The 23,212-nt window shown below is 48.0% G+C and overlaps 1 protein-coding gene across 1 annotated transcript; it reads right to left on the bottom strand.

The window, feature by feature from the left end:
- Positions 1-217: 217 nt before the first annotated feature.
- Positions 218-17,147, bottom strand: SPINT1 (serine peptidase inhibitor, Kunitz type 1; the record flags this gene model as incomplete). Its single annotated transcript, XM_084287909.1, has 10 exons — positions 218-564; positions 1,603-1,659; positions 2,382-2,552; positions 2,796-2,846; positions 3,749-3,874; positions 5,149-5,175; positions 5,692-5,862; positions 6,877-7,015; positions 8,869-9,020; positions 16,709-17,147. 10 exons carry the CDS (start codon positions 17,145-17,147, stop codon positions 368-370), a joined length of 1,530 nt encoding a protein of 509 aa, XP_084144035.1. The 3' UTR covers positions 218-367.
- Between the last annotated feature and the right edge of the window lie 6,065 nt (positions 17,148-23,212).

The raw sequence follows: 23,212 nt of genomic DNA on the forward strand, positions 1-23,212 counted from the left end.
CACCAATATGAACGCTACACAGATGCAATCTCAGGGTCCTTCAGTAAGTAGAGCTGACTTGTGCTCCATGTTTGAGAAGGAAGAAAGTCGTCATTCAGAGTTTTCACTGGATTGTTTGAGGTTAGAAAGGAATAGACATCAGAGAGCATCAGAATGCTCCCAGGTCCTCAGTCCAGAGCAGCCATTTAGCCAGGACAATCACAACCACTATTACCACCAAATCATGGCTAGATCTTGGCCTCATGCTACAAATGTCTTTAAGAAAAAAAAAAAAAAGCCCTTCAGGCACAGGCCCCTGTCTAAAAACAAAACTCCAGAAGTTCTTGGGAATGTCCCAGTGCGCGGCTGGACAGAGAGAGGCTGTGGGTCAGACTGGTTTGGTGGCACCGTTGTAAAACAGATGCTCGGTGTCCTCTGTGGTGGAGAGGGTGGAGTTGGTAGCAGTGGTCGGCTGACGGCGACGGCTGTTCTTCCTCCTGTTCTTCAGGAAGAAGTAGCCGATGATCACCAGGACCACCATGATGCAGACGCCAAGGAGGACAGCAATCACCACCTCAAAGGCACCTGCAGGGGATACACGAATGTGTTAGGAGGGCTGCTCCACAAGCTCTGGCACAGCACGGGGGGTCAAGAAGGAGCACACACAAAAGCTGCTGGAGAAGCTGTGATGGCAAAAAGGAGGAGGGGTGGGCTGGCAACCGAGTGGTCACTGAAAAACTGGGTGAAGAGCAAAGAAGAGAACCACATGGCATAAGGGTACGGACAAGGTACTGCCATCATCTCTCTCAAGTCAAGGCTCCTGTCGTTTCTCAGATGCACCACGCCCTCTAAAGGCTATTCAGTGACTTTGGCAGACTTGTCGATGTATAAACACCAAACACTTCTCTAATGCTGACCTTTCTTCATACATCAGCGGGGTGGTCGCAGAGAAGCACCCCAATAGCTTGCAGTGCTGTGAGCACAGCAGTCAACAGCCTTACAACTGACCAAACTCCTATGTTATTGATCGACATGATGGCAAACATGATGCATTTGAGAGCTGGGGTGAACGTGAGGGTTAAATCACCCTCTAGGGTTGAAGTACAGAAAGATATAATTCCAGTTTTCTACTGAAGAAAGAAGTCTTACAGCCCCGTGGTGAAAAAGGACACCAAGCTTAATGTGTTGTTACTTTAAGAACTTGTAGTTCAATGGCTTTGGTGTTCTTTAGAATTGTAGAGAGGAGGGTATGGGGTCACAAGATGTCCCCACAACCAAGCACCACACATTATTCACATAACCACTTGGGCTTCCTTTTTTTTTTTTTCTTTTTTTTTTTTTTTTTCTTTTTTCAGAAGCTAGCAGTTCTTTTGTAAATATGGCCATTAGGAAGAATTTTCCTTGTCATTTTTTGATGTTGAACGTTCATGCATGTTGATAAAAAGGAAATCGGGAGCCTTTGCTATGAGCTACCGAGTCACAGATGAAGAAATTGGCCCAGAGACACACAGTCCACAGAAGAATCTCTCTGGCCACTGCTAGTGTCCCACAAGTCAGGACACTGTTTTTTTCAGGACAGAGTGAAAGCAACAAAGAAGCTCTGTATGAAGAACTGTTACTCACTTAGCATAGCACCCTGTGGCTCGAATGATTCCCATCTCCGGCCAATGGCATCTGCTTCTGAATTGAGAGCAGAGACAGGAAAAAAGTTTTACAAAGAAAGGGCGGAACAAGGGCTAAGACAGGATTCTGAGGAGTGCATTCCCAGTACAGTGAAGTGACTACATGCATACACCATCCTTCCTGACAGCCCTGGTACTGAGCTGTTGGGGCAGCCCTGTGAGGCATGCTCTGCCTGAGGCTGTCACTTCAGAAAAGCAGCAACATTGCCTCCTAGCAGATGCAGTTTGTCAGAATTCCTCCTAGGTCTGCTGTTGGTCTCCACAGCAACACCTACAGGGCACTACAGGGTGAAAGTTTTCCCTTGTTTGTTTAAAACTCCTTCCTAATATGTGTCATTGAGAATTTTCTTCATTTCTCCCCTCCCTCTTGTGGAGAGCTGGAGCCAAGCTAGAAAATGATGTTGTTTTTACAGAGGCCATAGCATATCTCTGGCTGGTTTTGTCATGCTCCTCTGAACATTTTTAAACATCAGCACCCAAAACGTTTTTTCAGCTCTGAGAAGTGGCAGACTGCACTCCAGAGAAGTGCTGTAGACATGCACTGTTCCCCACAAGCAACTGTATATTGCAGAACGCTCTGGGGCATGGCCAGGGGTTGAGAACAGAACTGCTTTCTCTGAAGGCTCCCAAGTCACTGCCTCTTTGTCACCACAGAACTTAATCTTGAGGGATTTTCCAAGATTGATCAGTAAAACTCCAGCCCTCACTATGCCTGCTTACTTGTGATGCCTGAACACGATTTCATGCACTCTCCCTCTTCTTCAAAGTTGTTCTTGTTGCCACCACAGCCCCCATAGGTGAAGCGGTCGCATTTCTCGGAGAACGGGTTATAGTACCAGCGGGGGATGCTCTCTGAGCACTGCCCAGTGTTGGGCAAGTCCACACAGTGATCTGGCAAAGCAAGGGAGAGATGCTCTAGCCCAAGCAGCACATTCCCAGAGCAGGAACATCTGCTCATGGCAGAAGAGCACAAGCACTGTGGCAGAGGGCATCCATGGTGAGACCTGTGGCTCTCAGGTGCTCACTGCCCAGTTGGCAGATGCTCAAATTGGCATTGCCAAGGTGAGCTGCCACTACAAAACTGAAGAGAAAGGCAAAAGCTGGCAGATCTCCGCCTAGGTGCTCTGTACATACCCTGCTTTTGTGTAATGTTGATTTTCTGCAGTCTATTGAACTCACGAGCATCTGCAAAAGAAACATTTCATGTTAAAACTTCTCTCACCAGTTGAATACAAAAAATAAAGAAAAGCTTCCATCCACTTAGACATGGGCAGACAGGGCTTTCCTGAATATTTGTTTACTATTACAAGCCAAGGAAAAAGATGTAACCTGAGGTTCTTAGATATCTCCGTGCTATGAAAGGAACACAGGAAAATAAAGTGTAACAACTAGAAACTATTCCCAATGTCAGTTCCACAAATACAGAGGAGAAACTAAGAAAAGCAAAGGCTGCTTTCTTACATTTTTCCATCACAAAAAATGGGGAAACTGTTCTTACTCCAGATTTTTAAAAAGTATGAAAGAGTATTAGTGCAGGAAATGAGAGGTCAAGAGAAGCAAATCATATGCTTGCAGCCTAGAAAGGTAACAAAATGCACACAGATAGGGAAGAGATTATGAGAATACTGTGAGAAGACGGAGGAAGGAAGGAGGGATTAGAAATTTCAGCAGCTTGCCACTGTGCATTTATATTAGCATAATGTGAGGATGTTGAGGGGACTGAGATGCTGGACAAACTGGGAGAAATAACGGCTTATTTTCCCATCTCCAAAGATGAGGAGAGCAGGTGAGGTCATTCGGAGATAAAATACTGGAAGAGGAGGAGAGGACAGGCTCTCAAGTCTTACAGGCAGGCACAGAGAAGAGAGTGCAAGGAACATCCCAGCAGGAAAAGCAGCTGTAGCAGTCAGCAGCAACAAGGGAGATAGCAGAACCTGCAAATATGGCAATACTGCAAAAAGAGTTCATGCAGCGTCAGCAGTAAGAATACAGGGCAACAGAAAGCATTGAGTCAACAGATGCAACTTATATTGTGCTCATTCCTGTGCATATACTAAGTGTTCTAACCCAGAATTTGAAGAACTTACATTGTTCACAATACACCTCGTCTGATCCATCAGCACAGTCTGGAGTTTCGTCACACTCCAGATAGGCATCAATGCAGCAGCCATCCTTGCATCTGAAGGAGGGGGCCTGACAGTTCCCATTGCATACTACATCAGAAACAGTTCAAATAGTTCATTAAAATTCATTCTTTCTCCCTGCCACATAGATGCTTTATGAAGGACTTAAAAGCTGGTGATAGGGCTGGCAAAGCTCTCTCTTCAGTGCCACTGTACTCAAAAAAGAAAAAAAAATGCAATTTCTCGTTTATAAGGCAAGCACTCCTCTGAGAACAGCCTTGCTTCCTCTCAAAAAAAAGCTCACGAACGTGGAAGCAAGACAGGTTAATGCTCCAGTCACCATGGGGACATGGTAACAAAAGACCCAGAAAAGGCTGAAGACTCAATGCCTTCTTTGCCTCCGTCTTCACTGGGAGGGTCTGTCCACAGGCTTCCCAGTCCCTGGCTTAAGGGCAGAGACTGGGGCAGTGAAGCCACTAAAAGCTTGTGAATAATATGGAATGGGGGTAGCAGGGGACACAGTGGCATGCAGGGAGAGCAGGGTAGGCGGGGGAAGGTTTTCAGCTTTGCTCACGAAGTGCAAAGGCAAATGCCAAGACAAAGCAGCAAACTAAAAGTCCCACACCTGAGACAGAACCACCCCATGCAAGAGCACCGGTCCGACACCAAGAAGAGAGAAAGGAGTCCTGCAGAAGAGGCCCTGGGGGTCAGGATGGACGCGCTGGATGTGTGTCAGCAGAGAGCTCTTGTGGCAAGGCTGGCCAACTGCACGCCGGGCTGGGAGAGCTGGCGGAGACAAGTGGTTGTTCCCCTCTGACCCAGAGGTGGTCCCAGCTGGTCAGTGCTGTGCCCAGGTCTGAGCTCCCCAGTCACAAAAGACACTGGCATACCGGAGGGAAGCTGTAGAGACTCAGGAAGAGGTTGGAGCACATGACCTAGCATGAAGTTATGGAAAAGACAGACTCTTTTTGGAGGTGCACAGTAATAGGATGAGTGGCAACAGACACAAGTTGCAACAAGGGAAACTGATTCCATAGAAGGGAAAAAAATATAATGAGGGTTGTCCAGACAGAGCATAAAATCTCCTTCCTCAGAGATACCCAAAACTGGCCTGGACACAGTCCTGAGTAACCTTACATGACTCAGAGCTGGCCCTACTTTGAGTAGTGGGTTGGACCAGGTGACCTCCAGAGGTAATTTCCAACCTGAATTAACCTATGACGTGAAAGTGAAAGGCTTGGTAGAGAAATTAGTTTCCAACACCTCGCTTCCACACTGACTGCTAATCAAAAAGCCACAGGAATGGATATGAGACACTAAGCCTGAGCTTAGGGTAGGATCACAGAGGGGTGCAGGAGGCTTACCTGGCATTTGTCGCCCACCAACAGAACCTGAAGAGATAAGGGGGAAAACAAAATAAATTTACTACCACATCACTTTGCCAGCTTAGGATCAGCTTTATATTGCCTTCATGTTTCACCTAATAAATATATATTTTCTAGAACAGAGACCTGTAGCAGTGTGGGATGCAAATACTGAATTTAGGCTTAAGGTGTGGCACAAGGCTTTGGTGAGGGTTTCTGCAGCCAGAGACACACCAGGTATACCTGGTTCTGAAGAGGCTGAGCCAGAATGAGACAGCTCTTGCCATTGCCTGTCCTGTCTGGTTACACCAACAAGTCTGTGGTGACGCTTGATGCTGACTGAGTGGAGCTGAGCTGGCACTGAGTGGGGAGCAGAGCTCCAGGAACTGGGTCAGACACATCAGCACTGCAGGATTCCCCACTGTAATTAGCCAGCTCTCCTCAGCTCTACCGCTAGCTGCCAGCCAAGAAGCTGCAGTACCTGCCCACATGGACATCCCAGTCCTGTGAGAAAGAGGGGGTCGATTTTTGAAGCAGACTCACCCTTAACATTCTTGCAGGCGAGTTTACACTCCTCTTCCCGTAAGTAGTTATTCTTGTTGGCCTTGCATCCGCCAAAAATGAACTCCTCGCACTGCTGAAGGGCTGGGTTGTAAAACCAGCGTGGAAAAGAGCCGCGACACCAACCCACTTTCTTTGGAGTCAAGCAATGCTCTATCGAGAAAGTTAGCACAGAAGGCTCTGGTTAGCTTGCTTTACATTCGCACCAAGGAGAAAATCTTTCAAAGGAAATTTTGTCAACGGTGTAGACATTTGTCTGAAAGATTTACATAATCCTGAGTGGTATGCAGAAGGCAAGTAGAGAATCACATTATATGTTTACTTATATGAGAGGCAGGCTTTTATGGCCACAAAATCAAATTAGAAGGTGCCACATTCATAAAAGCACACAGCACAGAGTTCATCTATGAAACTCTCTGCTAAAGGATGCTACTGCTGTGCAAAGAGTCATCCATGGATATTTAACACGGAGGCATGCTCTTTTGCTTAAAAAGGCTGTAAATTCCTTGGTGACTAGCCACGCATACTAGGGATTTACTGATAGCTTGTCATGTTCTAGCTACTGACAAATATCAAATTCTGGATGCTGTTGGATGCAGTGTACTGGATTTCTAACAGACTTTTAGAGTGACCTGATATGCCTGTTCTTATATTTTTATGGTACCTGAAGTAGAAGAAGAAATTCTAGTCAACCATTTGTCCAAGAACCCTTTGCCCATAATGTGGTTGTCATACTAAACATTTTAGGGTGACTCTGAATGTCATGCAGACAGCTCCACCTGTCTCATGGCTTAAGGGAATTAGGCCCTTCACAACAAAATTGTGGAGTCAACAAGGCCTTTTGGGTTCTCCTCTCTTACACCCTTGATAAACTCCATGCTCCAGCCACTCTGGTGTTACCCAGCAGAGGGAGCAGTGTCATACAGAGAGGAACAGATTATTGCACCACTTCTGCAGAGGATGAGAAAACTCTAAAATAGAGCACTATGAATGCAGAGACTTTCCACTACTTGTCAGGTGCAGACTTTTACTGGGAAAAGCTGACATGCAAGCCTGGTCTGTTGGCCATGCTCTTCTCCCATCTAACCCCTGAGACGAGCACTGGCAATGCCAGAACAGCACCCAGGCCTGGGGACTCCAGCTACATGTTTGTGGGCTCAGGCTCACCTTCAGTCTGTTCAGCATTCAGCACCACAATGGTGATGTTGGTGAAGTCTCTCTGCTGGGCGGTGTCTGTGACAGTAAGCTGGAAGACGTAAGTGCCCACCTGTAGGTTGGAGATTTCTACTTGGTCTTCTTCCTGCTTCTGAGAATGCAAAAGAAAGGCTAATGGAGAAGAGGCACACATAATGAGGGCATGAGCAAAGCCAAGCAAGACCCGTGCTTCTGCTGCATTAAGAAGAAAGAAACTTGGCTGGAAACAATCAAGCAGAATTTTGGCATTAAAAATATCTCACAGAATCACAGAATCACAGAATTTTTCTAGGTTGGAAAATCAAGGTCATCGAGTCCAAGCTCCAACCTAACGCTAACAGTCCCCACTAAACCATATCCCTAAGCTCTACATCTAAACGTCTTTTGAAGACTTCCAGGGATGGGGACTCCACCACTTCCCTGGGCAGCCTGTTCCAATGTCTAACAACCCTTTCAGTGAAGAAGTTCTTCCTAACATCTAACCTAAAACTCCCCTGGCTCAACTTAAGCCCATTCCCCCTCGTCCTGTCACCAGGCACGTGGGAGAACAGGCCAACCCCCACCTCGCTACAGCCTCCCTTGAGGTACCTAAAAAGAGCGATAAGGTCACCCCTGAGCCTCCTCTTCTCCAGGCTGAACAAGCCCAGCTCCCTCAGCCGCTCCTCGTAGGACTTGTTCTCCAGGCCCCTCACCAGCTTCGTCGCCCTTCTCTGCACCCGCTCAAGCACCTCCATGTCCTGATCTCAGTGCTGTACAGTGCCCACCAAATCCACAGGCTGGATTCTGACTGCTGATACCCAGCTGGAGTAACAGAGCAAAAGAGTACCAGAAGCCTAACAAGAATTTTCACGTCTGGGGATGTTGTGAAGGCATGTGGGAAACAAAAGACTTCGGAGAGGCCTAAAGTGTCTGCAGTTTTTATTTTACCTCTTTAAAAATTAAAGTTGTCATGAATAATTTATATAGCACATAGGAAATATGCTAGGTATATTTGAGAAATATATTTAATTTGGAATATGGAAAGTATATTTAGTTTCAGAAATGAAATAGAGTGCATATTTATTTGCCTGCTAAGAGGTTTCTAAAAGAGAAGAAATTATTTTGTCAGAAAATAAAGTTTTGTTATTATAAACACAAACTTTTTCTCAAAGTTTGTTGACAATGCTGGGCATCTATTTGTATCCCGTTTCTGCCTTTTTAGTTACGTTTCAAGACAGTGTTGCTATATAACATCTTAAGGTAGTTGAAACACTAAAAACACATTAGCTTAATACTAAAGGCCAGTGGTAAGTTTGTCCTGGACTTTGCAGCCAGTGTCATGCAGGAAATCGCATGGCCAAAGAGCAAAGGCAGACTTGTTCATTAAGCAGAGCATTTTGAAATGTAGCAGTTGTGATACCTTTATGCATTGCTCTAAAATACTCAAATATTTCTTAATTGTCTTCACATATTCCCTACTCTTCCAAAGTAGGTAAGAGGAGTAAAGATAAAGATGACTCTTTTTGTTTTGGTTTAGTTACTTAGTTAGTTATTGTTTGTTTAGTTTTGTTTGGGGTGGGTAGGGTGAAAGTTGCTTTGGCTATGCTAGGGGAAAGAAAGAAGGAAAGCAGCATTTCCAGATTTCTGTAGCCCCCTCAGCACCCTAGAGTTAGATATTGCTAGTCTTCAAAATCAGCTGTAGGCCTGGTACACTCCTTTGCTAATTCTTGCATGGGAACTCCACAAGAGCTCCATACAAGCTCCAAGGCTTTCTAGAGTATTTCACGGAAGTTTAACAGCAACCATTTGCTCTTCTAGAGCCACAAGTCACATTTAACATCTACAAGATGGTGTTCACACTCCAGAAATCTTGGAGCTTGTCAGGAGACACGATTTCTGCTCCAGCTCAGCTAAACATGGAGAGCCCAGCCTGGAGCAGACCGCAGGTGACACTGAACAAGCTGCTTCCTTCATGCATCTCCGTACCTTCATCTCCACAGAGGGGTCACCGAGGATCTGTTTCCATTCATAGCTGACAATCCCACGGTCGTCTGTGCTCTCTGCGCCTCTCAGCATCACTGGCTCCCCCGGCTGTACCCGCATGTCCCTGCCAATGCGGGCTATTGGAGGACGGTCATCTGTGGAAGAAGTGCAGAGAAAGGCTTGGGTAAGAGGCTGAAGGGTCCAGTCCTTGTTTCCATCATGGGGAAGGGGGGACTCTTCTGGGGTAAATGAATACAGACATCATCCACTGAAAGGAAAAACACTTTTAAACAGCTGTGCTTCTTGCAGCCTGAGCAAGCAACTGGCGATCAATACCGTTACTGCTGCCCTCTGTAATTTAACAATTCCACAACCCACTCTGTCAGTGCCTTTGAGCTGTTTCTGCCCACAGGAGTCACTGGAGGAGGGTGTCCCTGTGGCTACAGCCACCATGCTTCCAGCAGCTGGACCACATCCTCGCAAAACAGCACAGAGCAATCTCCACCCCGACACTTCGGGAGATGACCTGATGTGGGTGTTCAAGAATGTGGGACGGACTCTCATCATTCCTACTGCCAGCCGTAAGTGCTGTGTTGTGTACTTAACTGTGCAAGGTGGGGTTTGGGTGGAAAACAGCCCTCCTCCACATGATCTTACACACTGACATGCGCGCCTTAGAAAATGCACACAAATGCCATTCACGCCATTATTACTTCTGTGCCATCACATGGATTAGCTTGCTAGCAGCCTCCTCAGTCCATTAAGCACTTTTTCCTCTCCTAAGCACAGGCTGTGCGCTTAGGAGAGGAAAACTGATCTCTGCCCATGCCAGCCAGATCAGACTACGCAGTGACACCGTAAGCCTGACTCATTACCCCCTTTGTCATGAATGTCTCCTGCGTACATCCAGCCATAAAACTCCACCTGGTAGTTCCCGTACCAAGTCCAAGACACAATGTTCAAGTTCAGCCTAAGCCTTTTGGAATTGCATCAATGTTCACTTTTAATCTAGCTATGTTACTCTACCATTTTGATACAATTGGGACTGAAGAAAAGTGCCCAAAGCCCTTGGAAAACTATTCCTCCAGCTAATTACTTTCATTGTTACAGTCCTGCTCCTAATTTCCCATGTAAGTATTTCTGGATTCATGTCCCAGCTGTTGCCTCTTGCAAGAGCCTACTGAAGGGACCTGGATTGTAAGGCATACATACAAACAAAACTGACGTTTGAAACAACCTACTTGTAAGTTCTTTCATCTATAAATTAAGTAGAATGGAGGGTTTTGCAACATGTTTTCCAGGTCAGACTGGCCACATGTCCACCCAGAACCTTTTATTTTCCATATCTTCAAATACCAAAACGAAGTGAAGATGATCAGTCCCATTCAGGTTTTACAAAGGCTGCTGCCACCAGATGAAATCAACCTTCCCTTTTTTGACCTCCAAGCACTGTGCTCAGCCTTTTCAGATGCAGAATTGCCAAGGGTATTTATAGGGGTATTTTATTTACAAGGGTATTTACGTACCAGCCCTCCCAAGCTCCATCTGCAGCCTGGTCCCCAGCCACCCTTGTCACCAGGCTGGAGGGACTGTGGTTTCATTGTGTGAGAACAGCTTGGTTACTTCTAGCTCATGCAGCTGCAGGGCTTGCAGTTAACTTTATCACACTGGTCTGCTCTCCGCAGACTGTCACCAGCCTTATCTTTTAGCCCATCTTCTCATGGAAGCGTTGGGTGGGATGACCCAATGAGCCTTTGACAAGCAACCACCAAAACAGGCCGAGAGGCCTGAAAGAGGCCGGAAAGATGACATCTGCATCAGAGGCAGAGGTGCCCACCCTGATGTCCTTTGGCCTTTGGGTGAGGCATCGCTGCCTGCTGCTCCCTCCCCAGGGCTGCATGCCAAAGTGATAGATCCTGCCTTCACCTGGCACAGAGGCTGCTGGAAGACACTGAGCTGGGCTGGTGAGCCTGGTGCCTCTTGGTTTGAGCAGAGCTGGTAGAATGAATAAATGGAGTTTCACTTTATTTTCAAGAGATCTTACCAAGGGCCACAGGAGCATTCATAGCCAAAAGCATGAGTGCAGCTGCCAATTCTCCCCAAAGAAACAGAGGAAAACAGCCACACAACTATGCTGTACACAGCAGTACGAACCCTGGGAAGGGGACACATTCCTGCCATTCCTGACAGGCAAACACCACGAGCATGACCTGGAGAAACAGTCTGCTCCTTGCCACCCTCCTGCCAGGGTGAGCCCAATAGGTGAGGGAAAGACCAGTTCTTCAGCACCACAGAGGCTGGTTGTTATCTTACAACAAGATCTTACTCCAGATCATATTTTTCCTCGGCATTTTTAAGCATGCACATTGTAATAAATAAATACATAAATAAATAAATACATACATATATACATAAAAGACAAGCCAAGCATTTTATCACTGATAAATCTAGTTGCTTTGGCTTGTGGATTGAACAGTGAAGTAAAAGGTCTGTTCTGATTAACAGGCCAGCTACCTCTCCAGACTCCATCTCTGATGAGAGAAACTCCCAAGCCTGTTCACCCCAGAAAACCAGAGGATTTGCTTATGTGCAGTGACTTCAAAAGAGGACCTTTCACTAGGAACAAAGGATTTCTTTTTCAGATGACTCTCTCTTTTCTCCTTAGGACCTCTGAAAGCTCAGCAACTTTGGAGCATTTTCATTACACTGACTATGTAAAGCCTTCAGTGGGAATTTTCCACCTGAGCTTCATAACCAAGTGCTTACTAACACAGGGTAAATGCCAACAAGCTGCTCTTGGAAGGGAGCTCCTCCATTCAGTTCTTTTTGCTCTGAAAGGCAGTCTGAAAATGAAAGTTGCCTTTGCTATAATGCTCTTTGGTCTCTGGAAAATTTCCATAGAAGTCCATAATTAGTAGGGAGATTAAAGCTTTACGATGCTGTTGTGCTCTTTACTGTGGAGCACCAGCTACTGGGGTCACATTGTCAAGCAACAACTTCAGCTTCCAATCAGAAAATAGATAGGAAAAGGATTATTATTATTTTTTTTAATGATCCTGGAGAAAAACTCAATAGGATAAATCCAAAATGCTTAAAAACAAAATCCCAGATTTAAATGACCCATAATATATTCAGATTTCAAGCCCCATGTTTTGCTTTTTTTTTTTTTTTTTTTTTTTTTTAACTTTTCAAATCTTACACAGTGAGTAAGTTTCGAGGCTTATATAGTTTGTCTGGCTTCACCTCTACCAATGAGTAAATCCAAACCAAAGTTGACAGGGGAACAGAAATTTAAAAGATACTGAATTCCTACAAGGGGTGCAAAAGTAAGCATGAGGTGGGGAGGCAGGTGCCAGTGAAATCCTGCAGGAGAAAGCAAAGCTCACAGGCAGAGGGCTTCTCTTTTGGGGCTTTCACATCAGCTGCTGCCCTCAAGACACAAATTCGCAGAAAACCAGATTTCCTTCATTCCAGTGCTCAGGGAGATAACACCCTGAGTACTTGAGACTGTAAAGCAATACTTAAAATACTGCAGAATGTGCTGAGATTGCCATTGCTTGTGTATTGTCACCTACTGCCTGCTTGTGTCCCCAGCAGCAGCTCAGAAGCAAGATGAGCAGTGCTAGTGCTGGCGACACGGAGGCACCTCGCTGTGGACAAAAGCTACTACTCAAAACCACGAGGCAAGTCAGCAGCAGAGGCGGGAACAGAAACAAGGCCACCCAAATTCCAGGCTGGTGTCCAGGCATGAGACACACAACCTCGGAGGCTTTGAGGCGCCAGTTGAGCCCAAGCAAGGAGGCAGGGCAGCAGTGCTGCTCCCCTGCCAGCACTGAATCCCTGCTCTGCCCTGTGTGCCACGGCTGCCATGCGAAAGCAAACAGCTCGCAGCTTGGGGTCATGCAAATCTCACCCACCTGCACTAGGAAACTGCACAATAACAGGCAAGGTAATGAAGGATGTTGTGGTGATTTTAATTTGCCTGAGGAAGGGGGAAAGGGGAAGGGTAACAGAACAGTTGCTTGGAAAAAGAGAAATTTCTGCAGGGATTTGTCTTGGCTGGGCAGTAAATCCAGTCACAATAAAGCCATAAAGTTTTTCTACAACTCATGTAAGGCAAAGCAGCTCTCAGGATTAGTTTCTAGAGGCTTGTGCAATGGTTTACAGAAGAAGCACAGAGCAGGTCAGCTTAACCTCTCTACAGCCATGCAGCAGGGAGCTGGACTGGTCCCCAAGGACCCATCATCGGTCTCTGCATGGGTGATGTGGGGACCAACATTGCAGTTCCCCCTCTTCCCTGTGCTGGGCACCTGGGGATGGCGATTGGACCAAACCTTCAAAGGCAGATGTCGGCCCGGGGAGCTCTCCATTTTGAGTGTGTCACCAATGCTGTAACCTGCAAAGCTCCATCCACGGTTAGGTGGGAGCAGGCACCTCCTGCACCCCCAATGTTCCTCCGCGCTCCCTGTCTCCCACCTTCAAGCCTGTCTCCCACTCAAAGTCAAGGAGAGTGTTGCCGAGTGTTTCACAACCACCACAAGGGGTTCAGTTCAAGAAACGGACAAAGGTTCAGGGAGGTTATTTTCCAGTTTCACGCCCAGAACTGGTTTGCCCAGACCAGAATAAGCTCATGGTTACCTAAACAAAAATGGGCTCCATTATTACCGACAAAGTGCACGGTGAGCCTGCCCCTCCCGAATGAGCCAGGCAGAAAACTCGCAGCAAAGTTCAGTCTGGGAAGTGATTTAAGGGGACAGTGCCTCTTAACAATGCCAGCAGAGGCTTCAGGATGTACAGGAGCTGGAGCAGGCAAGAGGCAGAACCAAACTGCCATCGCCATCTTACACTGGACTCAGAAGCTCTTGCACTCCAGAATACTGAAAACATACTTAGATGATGTGCAGAGGTTAGATTGCAGCTGTGTTCTCTCTTACCAGTACCTTTTTTCTGAAGACATAAAAACCCAGGAGTGGCTGCAGTGCGGTAGATCAGGGGTGCCCCTGTCCCAGTTTCCAGTGGTCTCTCTGTACATGCTCAACGAAGAGCAAGAACGGGGCAGGGATACATGATGCTTCCCCCGTAATACTCTCCTAGCTTTCAGTTGCTTCCATCAGTGTCAGGAAACACTCCAAAATTAAATTTGTCTATTCAGCAGTCCGCAGGTGTGCTCTTTCTTTCAAGAATTATCTAGTCTCCTCTTGAACACATATAAACCTCTTAATTCACCAGGCCTGCTCCCAGTGAGTCTTGGAATATGTGGCTTTTTTCTTTAATGTCACCCAGTGGGGCTTCTAAACTACATAAATATATATTTCACTATTCATTAGGAAAACATGCTTTTAATCCTAATTTTTGCAGAGACTGTCTGGAGCATACCCTGGAGGCTCTGAGGATACCTGGCAGCTGGTAAAGGAAAGAGACTATAAAGCAGTGCATAAGCTTCCTGCCATCCTTTGGAGCCCAGCCTCGGGGGGGTGATGACAACCCAGGCTCCAGAAGAGCTTTCCATTTTCACAGAGATGCAGCACAACAGTGGGCCAACAGCTTTGCCTGCAGCACAAAATCAGGTCCAAGAGGGGTTTTTTTCTTCTTTTTTTTTTTTTTTTTTTTTTTTTTTTTTTTCCCTAAAAACACATGGGAGGAAAGCCTGGCATGCTGAAAACTGCTTCCTTACTCACCTGTTTCACCCTGCTTCTTCAGGCATCCTCAAACAGTCCAGAAACTGAACCCATGCCGAACTTCCTTATTGTGCCCAGGGGTGCGTTGACTTGGCCTCCTGCACCTGCACCTCCGTGTCCCCCCTCCCAGCAGCCACATTCCTCCACCTCCTCCTGGGCTGACCCCGCTCCACTATCACAGACTAGGGAGGGGAAAGGGGGATTTGGGGTTGTTGTTTTTGTTGATTCTTTTTGGCTCTCAACCAAAATCAAGATCTGCATTCTTAACTGTCTACTCAGCTGCCCCGGGGAGGAGGGCTCAGCCAGGATAGCCTGATTTAGCCCCAGAAACGTGTTTCCCAACAAAGCAGAGCACGAACAGCCTGATGCAAACACACAGCAGCAAGCTCGCTCCCTGGTGTCTGTTGCCACAGCTGGAGCCCTGCCTGGCACCCTGCGTGCTCCGAGAGCAAACACAGGGTGTAGAAGGACCGAGCCCTTCCTACACCTGCAGTGGTGACATGGCGCAAGCCCCACGTGAGCGAGGAGGGGCACGGCAAGCAGTAGTGCTAACAGAGCCTTTCTAGCATGATTTCCCTCTCTCCACGCAGCCTTCCTGCCCCACCACAGCACCTCAGGAAGCAGTGTCAGGGCTGGCTTGCAAGGCAGCACCTGCCTATCGTTGGCTGGGATGCCAAACCTAGTCAGGGGAGCCAGCTCTGCCCACCCACCCTGTCCTGCCATGGCCAGGGATAAGGCTGGAGCAGCAAACAACATCTCTAGAGGCAGCTCAGTGATCTGGGGGGGCCTCCCGGAGTCCAGCACGTAGGCCATGCTGGGCCCTACAGCCTGCAGCTGAGGGGCTGCAGCCTCCCTGTACAGCACACCGGTCTGTACTGGTGGAGGGCTGCGTTGCTCAACAGCACATTATATTTTAATCTAACCTTGTGAAATCAGGATGCACTGGGGATGATGCATTCCCTTTTCCTCCTACAGCAAAGCATGTAGGAGTTCGGACTCCTGGAGATGTGGCTTAGCTCCTCACTGACTGCAGCTCCCCTGGAAAGGGTTTTGAGCCTGGAACAAAGACATGGGACGACTACTGCAACAGGGAGCTAGAGATTCACCAGAAGGCCCTAAAATGCCACTAGTGGGGAGAAAGGACAGGAGAACCACCTCTGCCATGACAAAAGTGGTCAGCCTCACAGGCTGGCACATCCCGACAGCAGATCCAAGACCGCTCAGCTCACACGATAGGGCCTAAGCCCATGCACCAGCTGCTGCCCTTGGCATCTGTACAGCTGCTCTTCCTTGCCCCCAGGGTGGGCTGGGAGTGGCCCCGAGGAGGATGTCTTGCATGGGGATCTCCTGGCAGCCCTGCCCATCCATCAACAGGTAATAAACTGGTTATGGTTGCCAAAACACCCAGTCAAGCCAGAGACTTGTTCGGCTTCCTCCAAAACAAGGGAGAAAGGAGGCAGAAGAAGGAATTGGCGTGTTTTTGGTGTTTCTGAACACACTGCATGTTTACAGAGACTGCAGAGTGCATGGCAAGCGGCCAGCTACAGATTACTTTGTTTTCCACCAGGCCAGGTGCAAACTTTCCGAGCAGGGAAGCAGAGGCTGGGAAAGAGAAACCCACCTCCAGAAGGGGAGCTTTCTAACCAAAACCCACCCAGCAAAACCACGCAAACCCCAACAAACCCCGTGGTACCGAGGCACCTCGCTGCCCCGGCGAGTAAGGAAAAGTAAGCACCTTGCATCCTGACCCTGAGCAATTAGCAGATTAATGTGGCCCTTTAAAAGGCGTCGATGTTTAGATTTTAGGGGATTTCACTTTCCAACCTTAAAAGCCTGGGGGGAGGGAGAAGAAAAACAGCAGCGTTTTTCTCTGAGTTGTCAAGTATCAAAAAAAACAGCCTGCATTCAGTAAACACTCACTCCACCCGACTCAAATAGGTTAAAGAATGGCTCCTGCTCCATTTACTAATAGGTAAACTGAGGCACCGATCCAAGTTAGAGAAAACCTCTGCCATGGACAGGCGTACAGAAACCCAAGGTTATCACCTCTCTATCCTGGCTATTTGGCAGCACAGCTGCACAAATGAGAGGTGAAAGAACTGAAGCCAGCAGCCCTCGGTGCTCACCCAGCCCCAGTTTGCACAGATCCCTTATAGGCACCTTACCATTAGATCCGTGCTTCTGCATTGCCTCGTAGGCATCGTAGACATCCTTCTTCAAGAAGTTGAGAAAGCCAACCTTCCTCACAAACCTGCAGACGAAAGTATGCTCGTAGAGGCAGTTGAGGAGAAAGCAGCCCTGGATGTGGTCTTCTTCTGAGTTTGGGACCTGCTCAACGAGGGCCAAGTTACAAGCAGGGTCCTTACAGCAAGCCCTCATGCAGTCCCTGCCCCGATGGACCATCGGGGACGACAAAAAGGTGGCTCCATTCTGGACGGAGGCGTCTGTGTCCAGCACCAGACCCGGCATCCCCACCGTAAAGTCCTCCAGGCAGGTTTCTCCAAAGGGTTTTGTCTCCTGCTCTTCACCGAAGACAACTGCCACTGCCACCAGCACCAGGCAGACCCCAAGTCTGGACTGCGGACCCGGTCTCCTGCAGGCCATCCTGGCTCCCTGGTCCTCACTGCCTTGAGACCCTAGTCCTTTCCTAAAGGGAGAGAGAAGACAGATGAAGCTAAGAGGGATGGTGCCCAGGTACATGCCACCTTTTGGCCATGCTCCAGGTCCCCGCTCTCCCCACAGTGGCCGAAGTGTCCCCCCACCCTGCAGCTCACCCCCAGACAAACACTGTCGGCTCCCACCTGTGCAGTCTCAGGTGGGACCGATGCTAGGAGAAGGGTGTCCCCCTTGTCCCCCTGTGCCTTCACCCCTCAGGTGTGCCCTCGGCAGCGTCCAGTGGAGACAAAGGCACGGAAGGGGCAGGAAGTGCAAACCAACTCCCAGAGAGAGGGAAAAAAAAATCAAGTCACTCCCCTCCTGGCTGCATTGCGTAAGAGGAAGGGGAGGAGAGCAGGGTGATACCATTTCCCACTCCGCTGGCAAGGGGAGCGAAGGCTCCCATGGGAGCACCCAGCACAGCCCTATGCGTCCCAGGGTGGTACTCTTGGTCGTGTAGATGCAAGGGCACACACTCCATCCCTATGCTTCAGCCGGCCCAAAAGCCCAAATGGGTTGTGCTGAAAGCTGTGAGCACATGTCCTATGGTGGTAGCCCTCGCAGCACAGCATCACCACTGGTGGGGTGGCAGGGATCCCAGGTCTCACTGACCCAAATGAGTCAGCCCCCTGCCTTGGCCTCACGGCCTGCACCCACTGCCAGGCATTTCATGCTCAAAACCATTCATTCGCTGCTTTTGGGACATAACACTCCTCTTTGGTGAAAACCCTTGGCAGTGTACTGGGCAGCAGCCCCTGCACCACTGCAGTGAGACTTTTTGGTGCTCAGCCCCCTGGTGAGCCATGTTGCAGTGCTCCTCACTCTCATACAGATCAGCCCCAAACAGGAGCAGAAAGGCTGCCTGCTGTAACTTGGGTGCGTGTTTTACCTTCCTGTTTCTATTTGCAGAGCTAGGACCAAATTCCCCTGTTCACCAGCTACATCAGTGTCACCACTCCCTCTGCAAGCACTCCTAAACCCCTGAGTAAAGTCTTCTTAGCCCTCCGTCATAGTGCCTGGGAGGGCAGAGGGTGCTTATAATTTGCCTGGACATTATTTTTAATGAAACATTGCATCACTTCAAAGGCAGAAGCACATGTGAGATGGTATTGATTGGTAAATCTTTGAGAAGAGATGGTGAGCAATGGCTGTGCTTTGGGCAGCAGCTACCTTTGCAGTTTTGGGGACCTTGCTGTTGTCCCGCATTTCAATTCCTGCTGCTTGTTTTTGTCTGTGGTACCCCTGATGCTGGGGAAATAATAAACAAACAAACAAATAAATAAATGACAAGGTTGTCTTTTATTCTGCACTGCCTGAGGCATTCAAGCACTCCCTTGTGCCCCTCCTCCCCCTGTTTTAAATGTTTACAGAAGAGTGAGCCCCTTCATAAACTAATCAAGCCTCACCTTTAGACTAGGGGATGTAATCCCTTTTGCTCCCATCAGAAGGCTGTGCTAGTGTCATGCTGCAAGCTTTTCTGCTGCTCACCATTAAAGTATTTATACTTACTTTATATACCTTATATTGATTTTTCTTGTGCATCGTTGTCCTTTAATTTCAAAAGCTTCTCTCCTATTATCTTCTTCAGGTGTATTTACTTTAGTGAAATCATATCCTAACTCAGTCTTCATTTTGCTAGTGGAAGCCAGCCATGATCTTTTAATCACTTCTTTTACAGCAGTCTCCATTCCCCCTTTGTTATCTTAGTGTCTTTTTTCTGTCTGTTTTCCAGTTCCTTTTTTTTTTTCTTTTTTTTTTTTCTTTTTTTTGTTATTATTAAATATGTTATAAAATTATATGCCTTAGGCTAAAAATGGATCACCATTGTCAAGTATTTAATCTTCAGTCTCTCTGATGGAAATCCATTGCTGAATACATCTTAGGATCATTTCAGTATCATTCATAGGTTCACTGAAGAGCCATCTTATGATCAGTACATCTTTAGTGGATCTTGGACTTGTTCTTTCTGCCATTTTCAGCTGATCAGCCTCCAGCTAAAATTCTTGTGACCATTTCCTAAAAATGCGACCTTACTTTTTATATTCTTTATATTCTTAAATTTGACCCACTTCTTCATCTTGGCAGATGGGTCTGGCTTCTTTATTTGACTTTTAAACTTCATGCTTTTTGTCCTCCATTGTAGAAGTGATGCATCCCACCTCTATGCCAGTAGCATTTCTAAATATGCCAATTTGTTCTGGGGAGGTTCAGTAGTTAATGTTTTAACTGAGGTTAGTCCCAAAATAAAGGATTTCTGTTAGGAACCGCTCTCCATTGCAGCATCTTTCCTTCCATCTCAGTAGCCTGCTCACTGTTCACCTAACCCAGAACTCCCATCTCAGGCCTCATCTGCTAGCAAACAAATAATTTCCCATGACTCCAGCTGAGCTGTGTGTTACTCATATTAGCGTGAAGAGAAAGCAGGCTGTGTGATTTTATGGCTTGGGAGTGTTTTTAAAGGGGTCCTGAAACAGTGAGTCATAGTTAATGTTTGTCTTTTATGGGCTGAGAAGTGTCTGCTCTGGGTCCTGCAATAATAGCTATTCAGCAGCTTACTGTGGGGGTTAAAATACACACTGGCTTAATATTTGACTAGAATTGTAGCTTTTAGACATGCACGGCTTGTAAAAAAAAATGAGTGGTAACCTGCGTCACCTACCTTGATGTGACCGCTGTGCGGACCCAGCACCCACCAGGTGGGCGCCCAGCTGCTGGGAGGAAGGGTCCCAAAAAGGCAGAAAAAACAAGGAAGACTTCCTCCAGGTCCCCTTTGCCCAGCCAAGTGGCATCACAGCTTGCAGTGACTTCCTGACAGCCGCTCCGTTCTGCCTGGCTGTATCTGGGAACCGCTCTGTGTGTAACTAGCACTCAGGAGACAGGTTTGCTTGCTTGCTTGTTTTGTCGTATTTGCCTCAGGTTAAACCTCCTGGTGTGGTTTAGGGGCGAGACCCGGATGCAAGTGACGGCACAAAGCTGTGGCAAAGGAAGGAGACAGGGAGGGATCTCAGCAGGCCATGACTAACCACCTGTCCTGAGGAGCCAAGCCAGGGAAAGGGTGACAGGCTGCTGAGTCCTCACCAGAGCCATTCCCACCTTACCAAGGGCAGCTGTGGGGAGGGAGGACTGTTTCTGTGGGGAAGTTCCTGTCTGTCATCCTGCACGGTGCTGTGCCTCTTATTTTATTGTTGCTAGTCACGGTAAGCTGTTAAGTACAGGAGTGCTAGGAAAGGAAGAAGGGGAAATTGTGCTGAAACCTGTTATGCTGCAGAAGCATCTGCATTTTCACCATGTCTGCAGTAGGCTCCTATAAGGAGATAGCTATGGAAATGGCTCCTTTTGTGAAGCAAAGAGCCTTCAATTTGCAGGAAGCTGATAAAATTTAACATTTCCCATTGAAGTTCCCACAGGTGACCCAAGCTGTTCTTGATGGGCTGTGGTGTTCCCCAGGCTCCCCCTTCTCCCTCCCTTCCTGCAGACACCACAGCCCCTGGGAAGCTGTAGTCTTCGACACCTTCAGGCCAGCTGCCAGCACCTCCTCTGCTTTCCCTTGCATTTGGGGATGGAGATCAAAACACGTGTTTTTGGAACCAAAAATAGCATGGATGGATTTTTCAATGACTCCCAGTTAGTGGCATTTAATTCACGTTGCCTTTAACAAGATCCTTTAGCCCTCACCCTTCTGACTGCATTACCAAGGCTGAGGGGGCTGCGGGCTGCCTCTCCTAGACCCTTGCCTTTACTGCTGGGACTGGTCTGCTTCTTGAGGCAGTGCCAAGTCCCCAGTTTGGGGTTCCCCAGTCAAATACAAATACTGGGAGCTGTTTGTCCCTCAGTATTCCGGAGAGGAGGAGTACTTAGCCACCACTGAGGAGCACGAAGGCTCTCCACCTGCAGGTGGGAAGGCAGCACTGCTTCTCGGGTGAGGGCTGTGTGTGCTGAAGCACCCCGGCTGCTTCCCCAGATATTCAGGGGCTGGGAATGGACAATGTGGTCTCCTTGCTTAGCAAGAGCTCGGGGGCAACAGGGCAGCTTTTTCTGTTTCCATGCTGCAGGGGAGGCACCAGAGGGAGAGGGCAGTGGCTGGTGGAAGCTGGGGTGCAGGGGTACAGGGCTCTTCTGACCTCCAGTCCTGTCTGTTTTCTGATCCACAGAGTTACTTCAGTGCCTGCTGCTGCCCACAAGAGAATGAAGAACATCTTTACCTTGTGCTGTCAACGTAGCATCGGTACAGTCACCTCTGCTGCCTTTCCCGGCTTAATTTGTGCTAACTACCATGTTTGTAACCACAGGGAAAGTGATTATTTTCTAAAGCAGGTGGAGAGTGGCTCCTGGCTGTCTTGAAGGAAAAAAAACAATCCTCTCTGCGCTGGGACGCAAGGGTAAGAGGCCATCCAGCTTCTCTGGAAAGAGGAGCTGGGGCCCTGCTGAATTATTGAGGGTGCGTAACAGCCGTCAGCCTGGAGAGAAAGAGGAGCACTGGCTTCGGTCACAGGTGTAGGGTGGAGAGCGTGAGCTCCAGGAGGAGCGTAACTGGATCCATCTCTTGCACTCATTTGCTCCAGTGCCTCAGCTGTTTGGCACCATGACACTAGTGTTCAGCTTGGTGGCCCTCCTCGGCTGGGGCCCTAGGCCATCGCAAAAGCTCACCTTTTGTGGTATTGAATCCCACCCCGCTCCTCTCAGAGGCAAAAGCTCCCTCCTAGGGCAGGTGGCTGGTGTGCCCATGGGAGATGCTGCCTCCCTCCCCAGGGACAACGCTGCCCATCCTGCACGAGGCACCTGATCCTGTGCCCACAGGAACCTCTACCGCGCCCTCACGGGGTGATTTTACACATTGCCTTTTTGCTTCTTCCTCCTGCTTTAATGATTGATTAGAACAGCTTGTGACAGAAGGAGGCCCACTTTATCTGTAAACATTTATTTTTGCATCGCCACCTTCTTGCTACAAAGAATTCATGACTAAGCGCTTATAACCCAGAGCAGGATAATAAACATCCTGTAGTGAAGCTCACTTTGGCGTGCAGCTCTCCCAAGAGCCCTGTGACCAACCTGCTCCCCTGTGTGGTGACACTGCCCAAGCAGCACGAGGGCACCAGGGGCTGCTCGTAGCTTTGCTGATAAAGCACAGACAGTGGAGTGAATCTGCCTGTGGACCTTCTCAGGTGTGGTATCTCAGCCCATTGGTCATGCTCAAGTGGGGTTACCAGTCAGAGGCTCCATCTGCTCGAAGAACAGGCAGCTGCCATTAGGGCAGGGTGCACTCCCCTCTTCCTCACACCCATCCCATGCTTCATAAATTCAGCTCAGCTGACAGAGGATTAACAGGGCAAGCTCCGTCTTCCATGCAGAGCTCACCTGGCCTAAGGATGAGCACCAGGGTCAGCATGTGTAATGAAGGAAGGGGACAAATTCGCTGCCAGCTTCAGCCACCGCAAATTTTTGGATGGACTGCTTTTTCTTGTTTTAATGCTAGCCTGCCTGGAGTTCTGCAGGAAAATCTGTCAGCAGTTGTGGCAGTGGGACCAAGGAAAATGTAGGTTGCTTTCCCCCATTTGAAAAAAAAGTCAGACTTTGAACACCAAGATAGAGCCCTTCTGTTGGGAGACAATTTAATACCTGGCAAAGTGTGTCCTTTGGTCCAGATTTACCTCGTGTTTGGATTGTCTATTAACCTTTGAAAAGTCGACAGTTGTAAACATGTTATAAGCTTATTCATGGGCTTTGCAAGATTTTTAACTGTTAAGAATCTCTCCTCAGGGAGTATGCTCCCACCCTCTGGTAGTATGGATTTTTCTGAGAAATTTTGCTGTAAGTAAGACAGCTTTAGGAGTGAGACTAGGGGGTGAATACAGTCAAGCAGTGATGAAAAATGGGGCAAGCTTAGCAAATTAATTAGCTGATAGCTGGTTTCTGAATAGAAGCTTCAGTCTGTCTGAAAAGCAGGTGACGTGATACCAGTTTTAGGTATACTTTAATACTTTATCCTTCCCTTTAATGGGGCTGGAGTAAGCTTC

Source organism: Netta rufina (genome assembly GCF_964035555.1).
Source record: "Netta rufina genome assembly, chromosome: 5".
Lineage (NCBI taxonomy): Eukaryota > Metazoa > Chordata > Aves > Anseriformes > Anatidae > Netta > Netta rufina.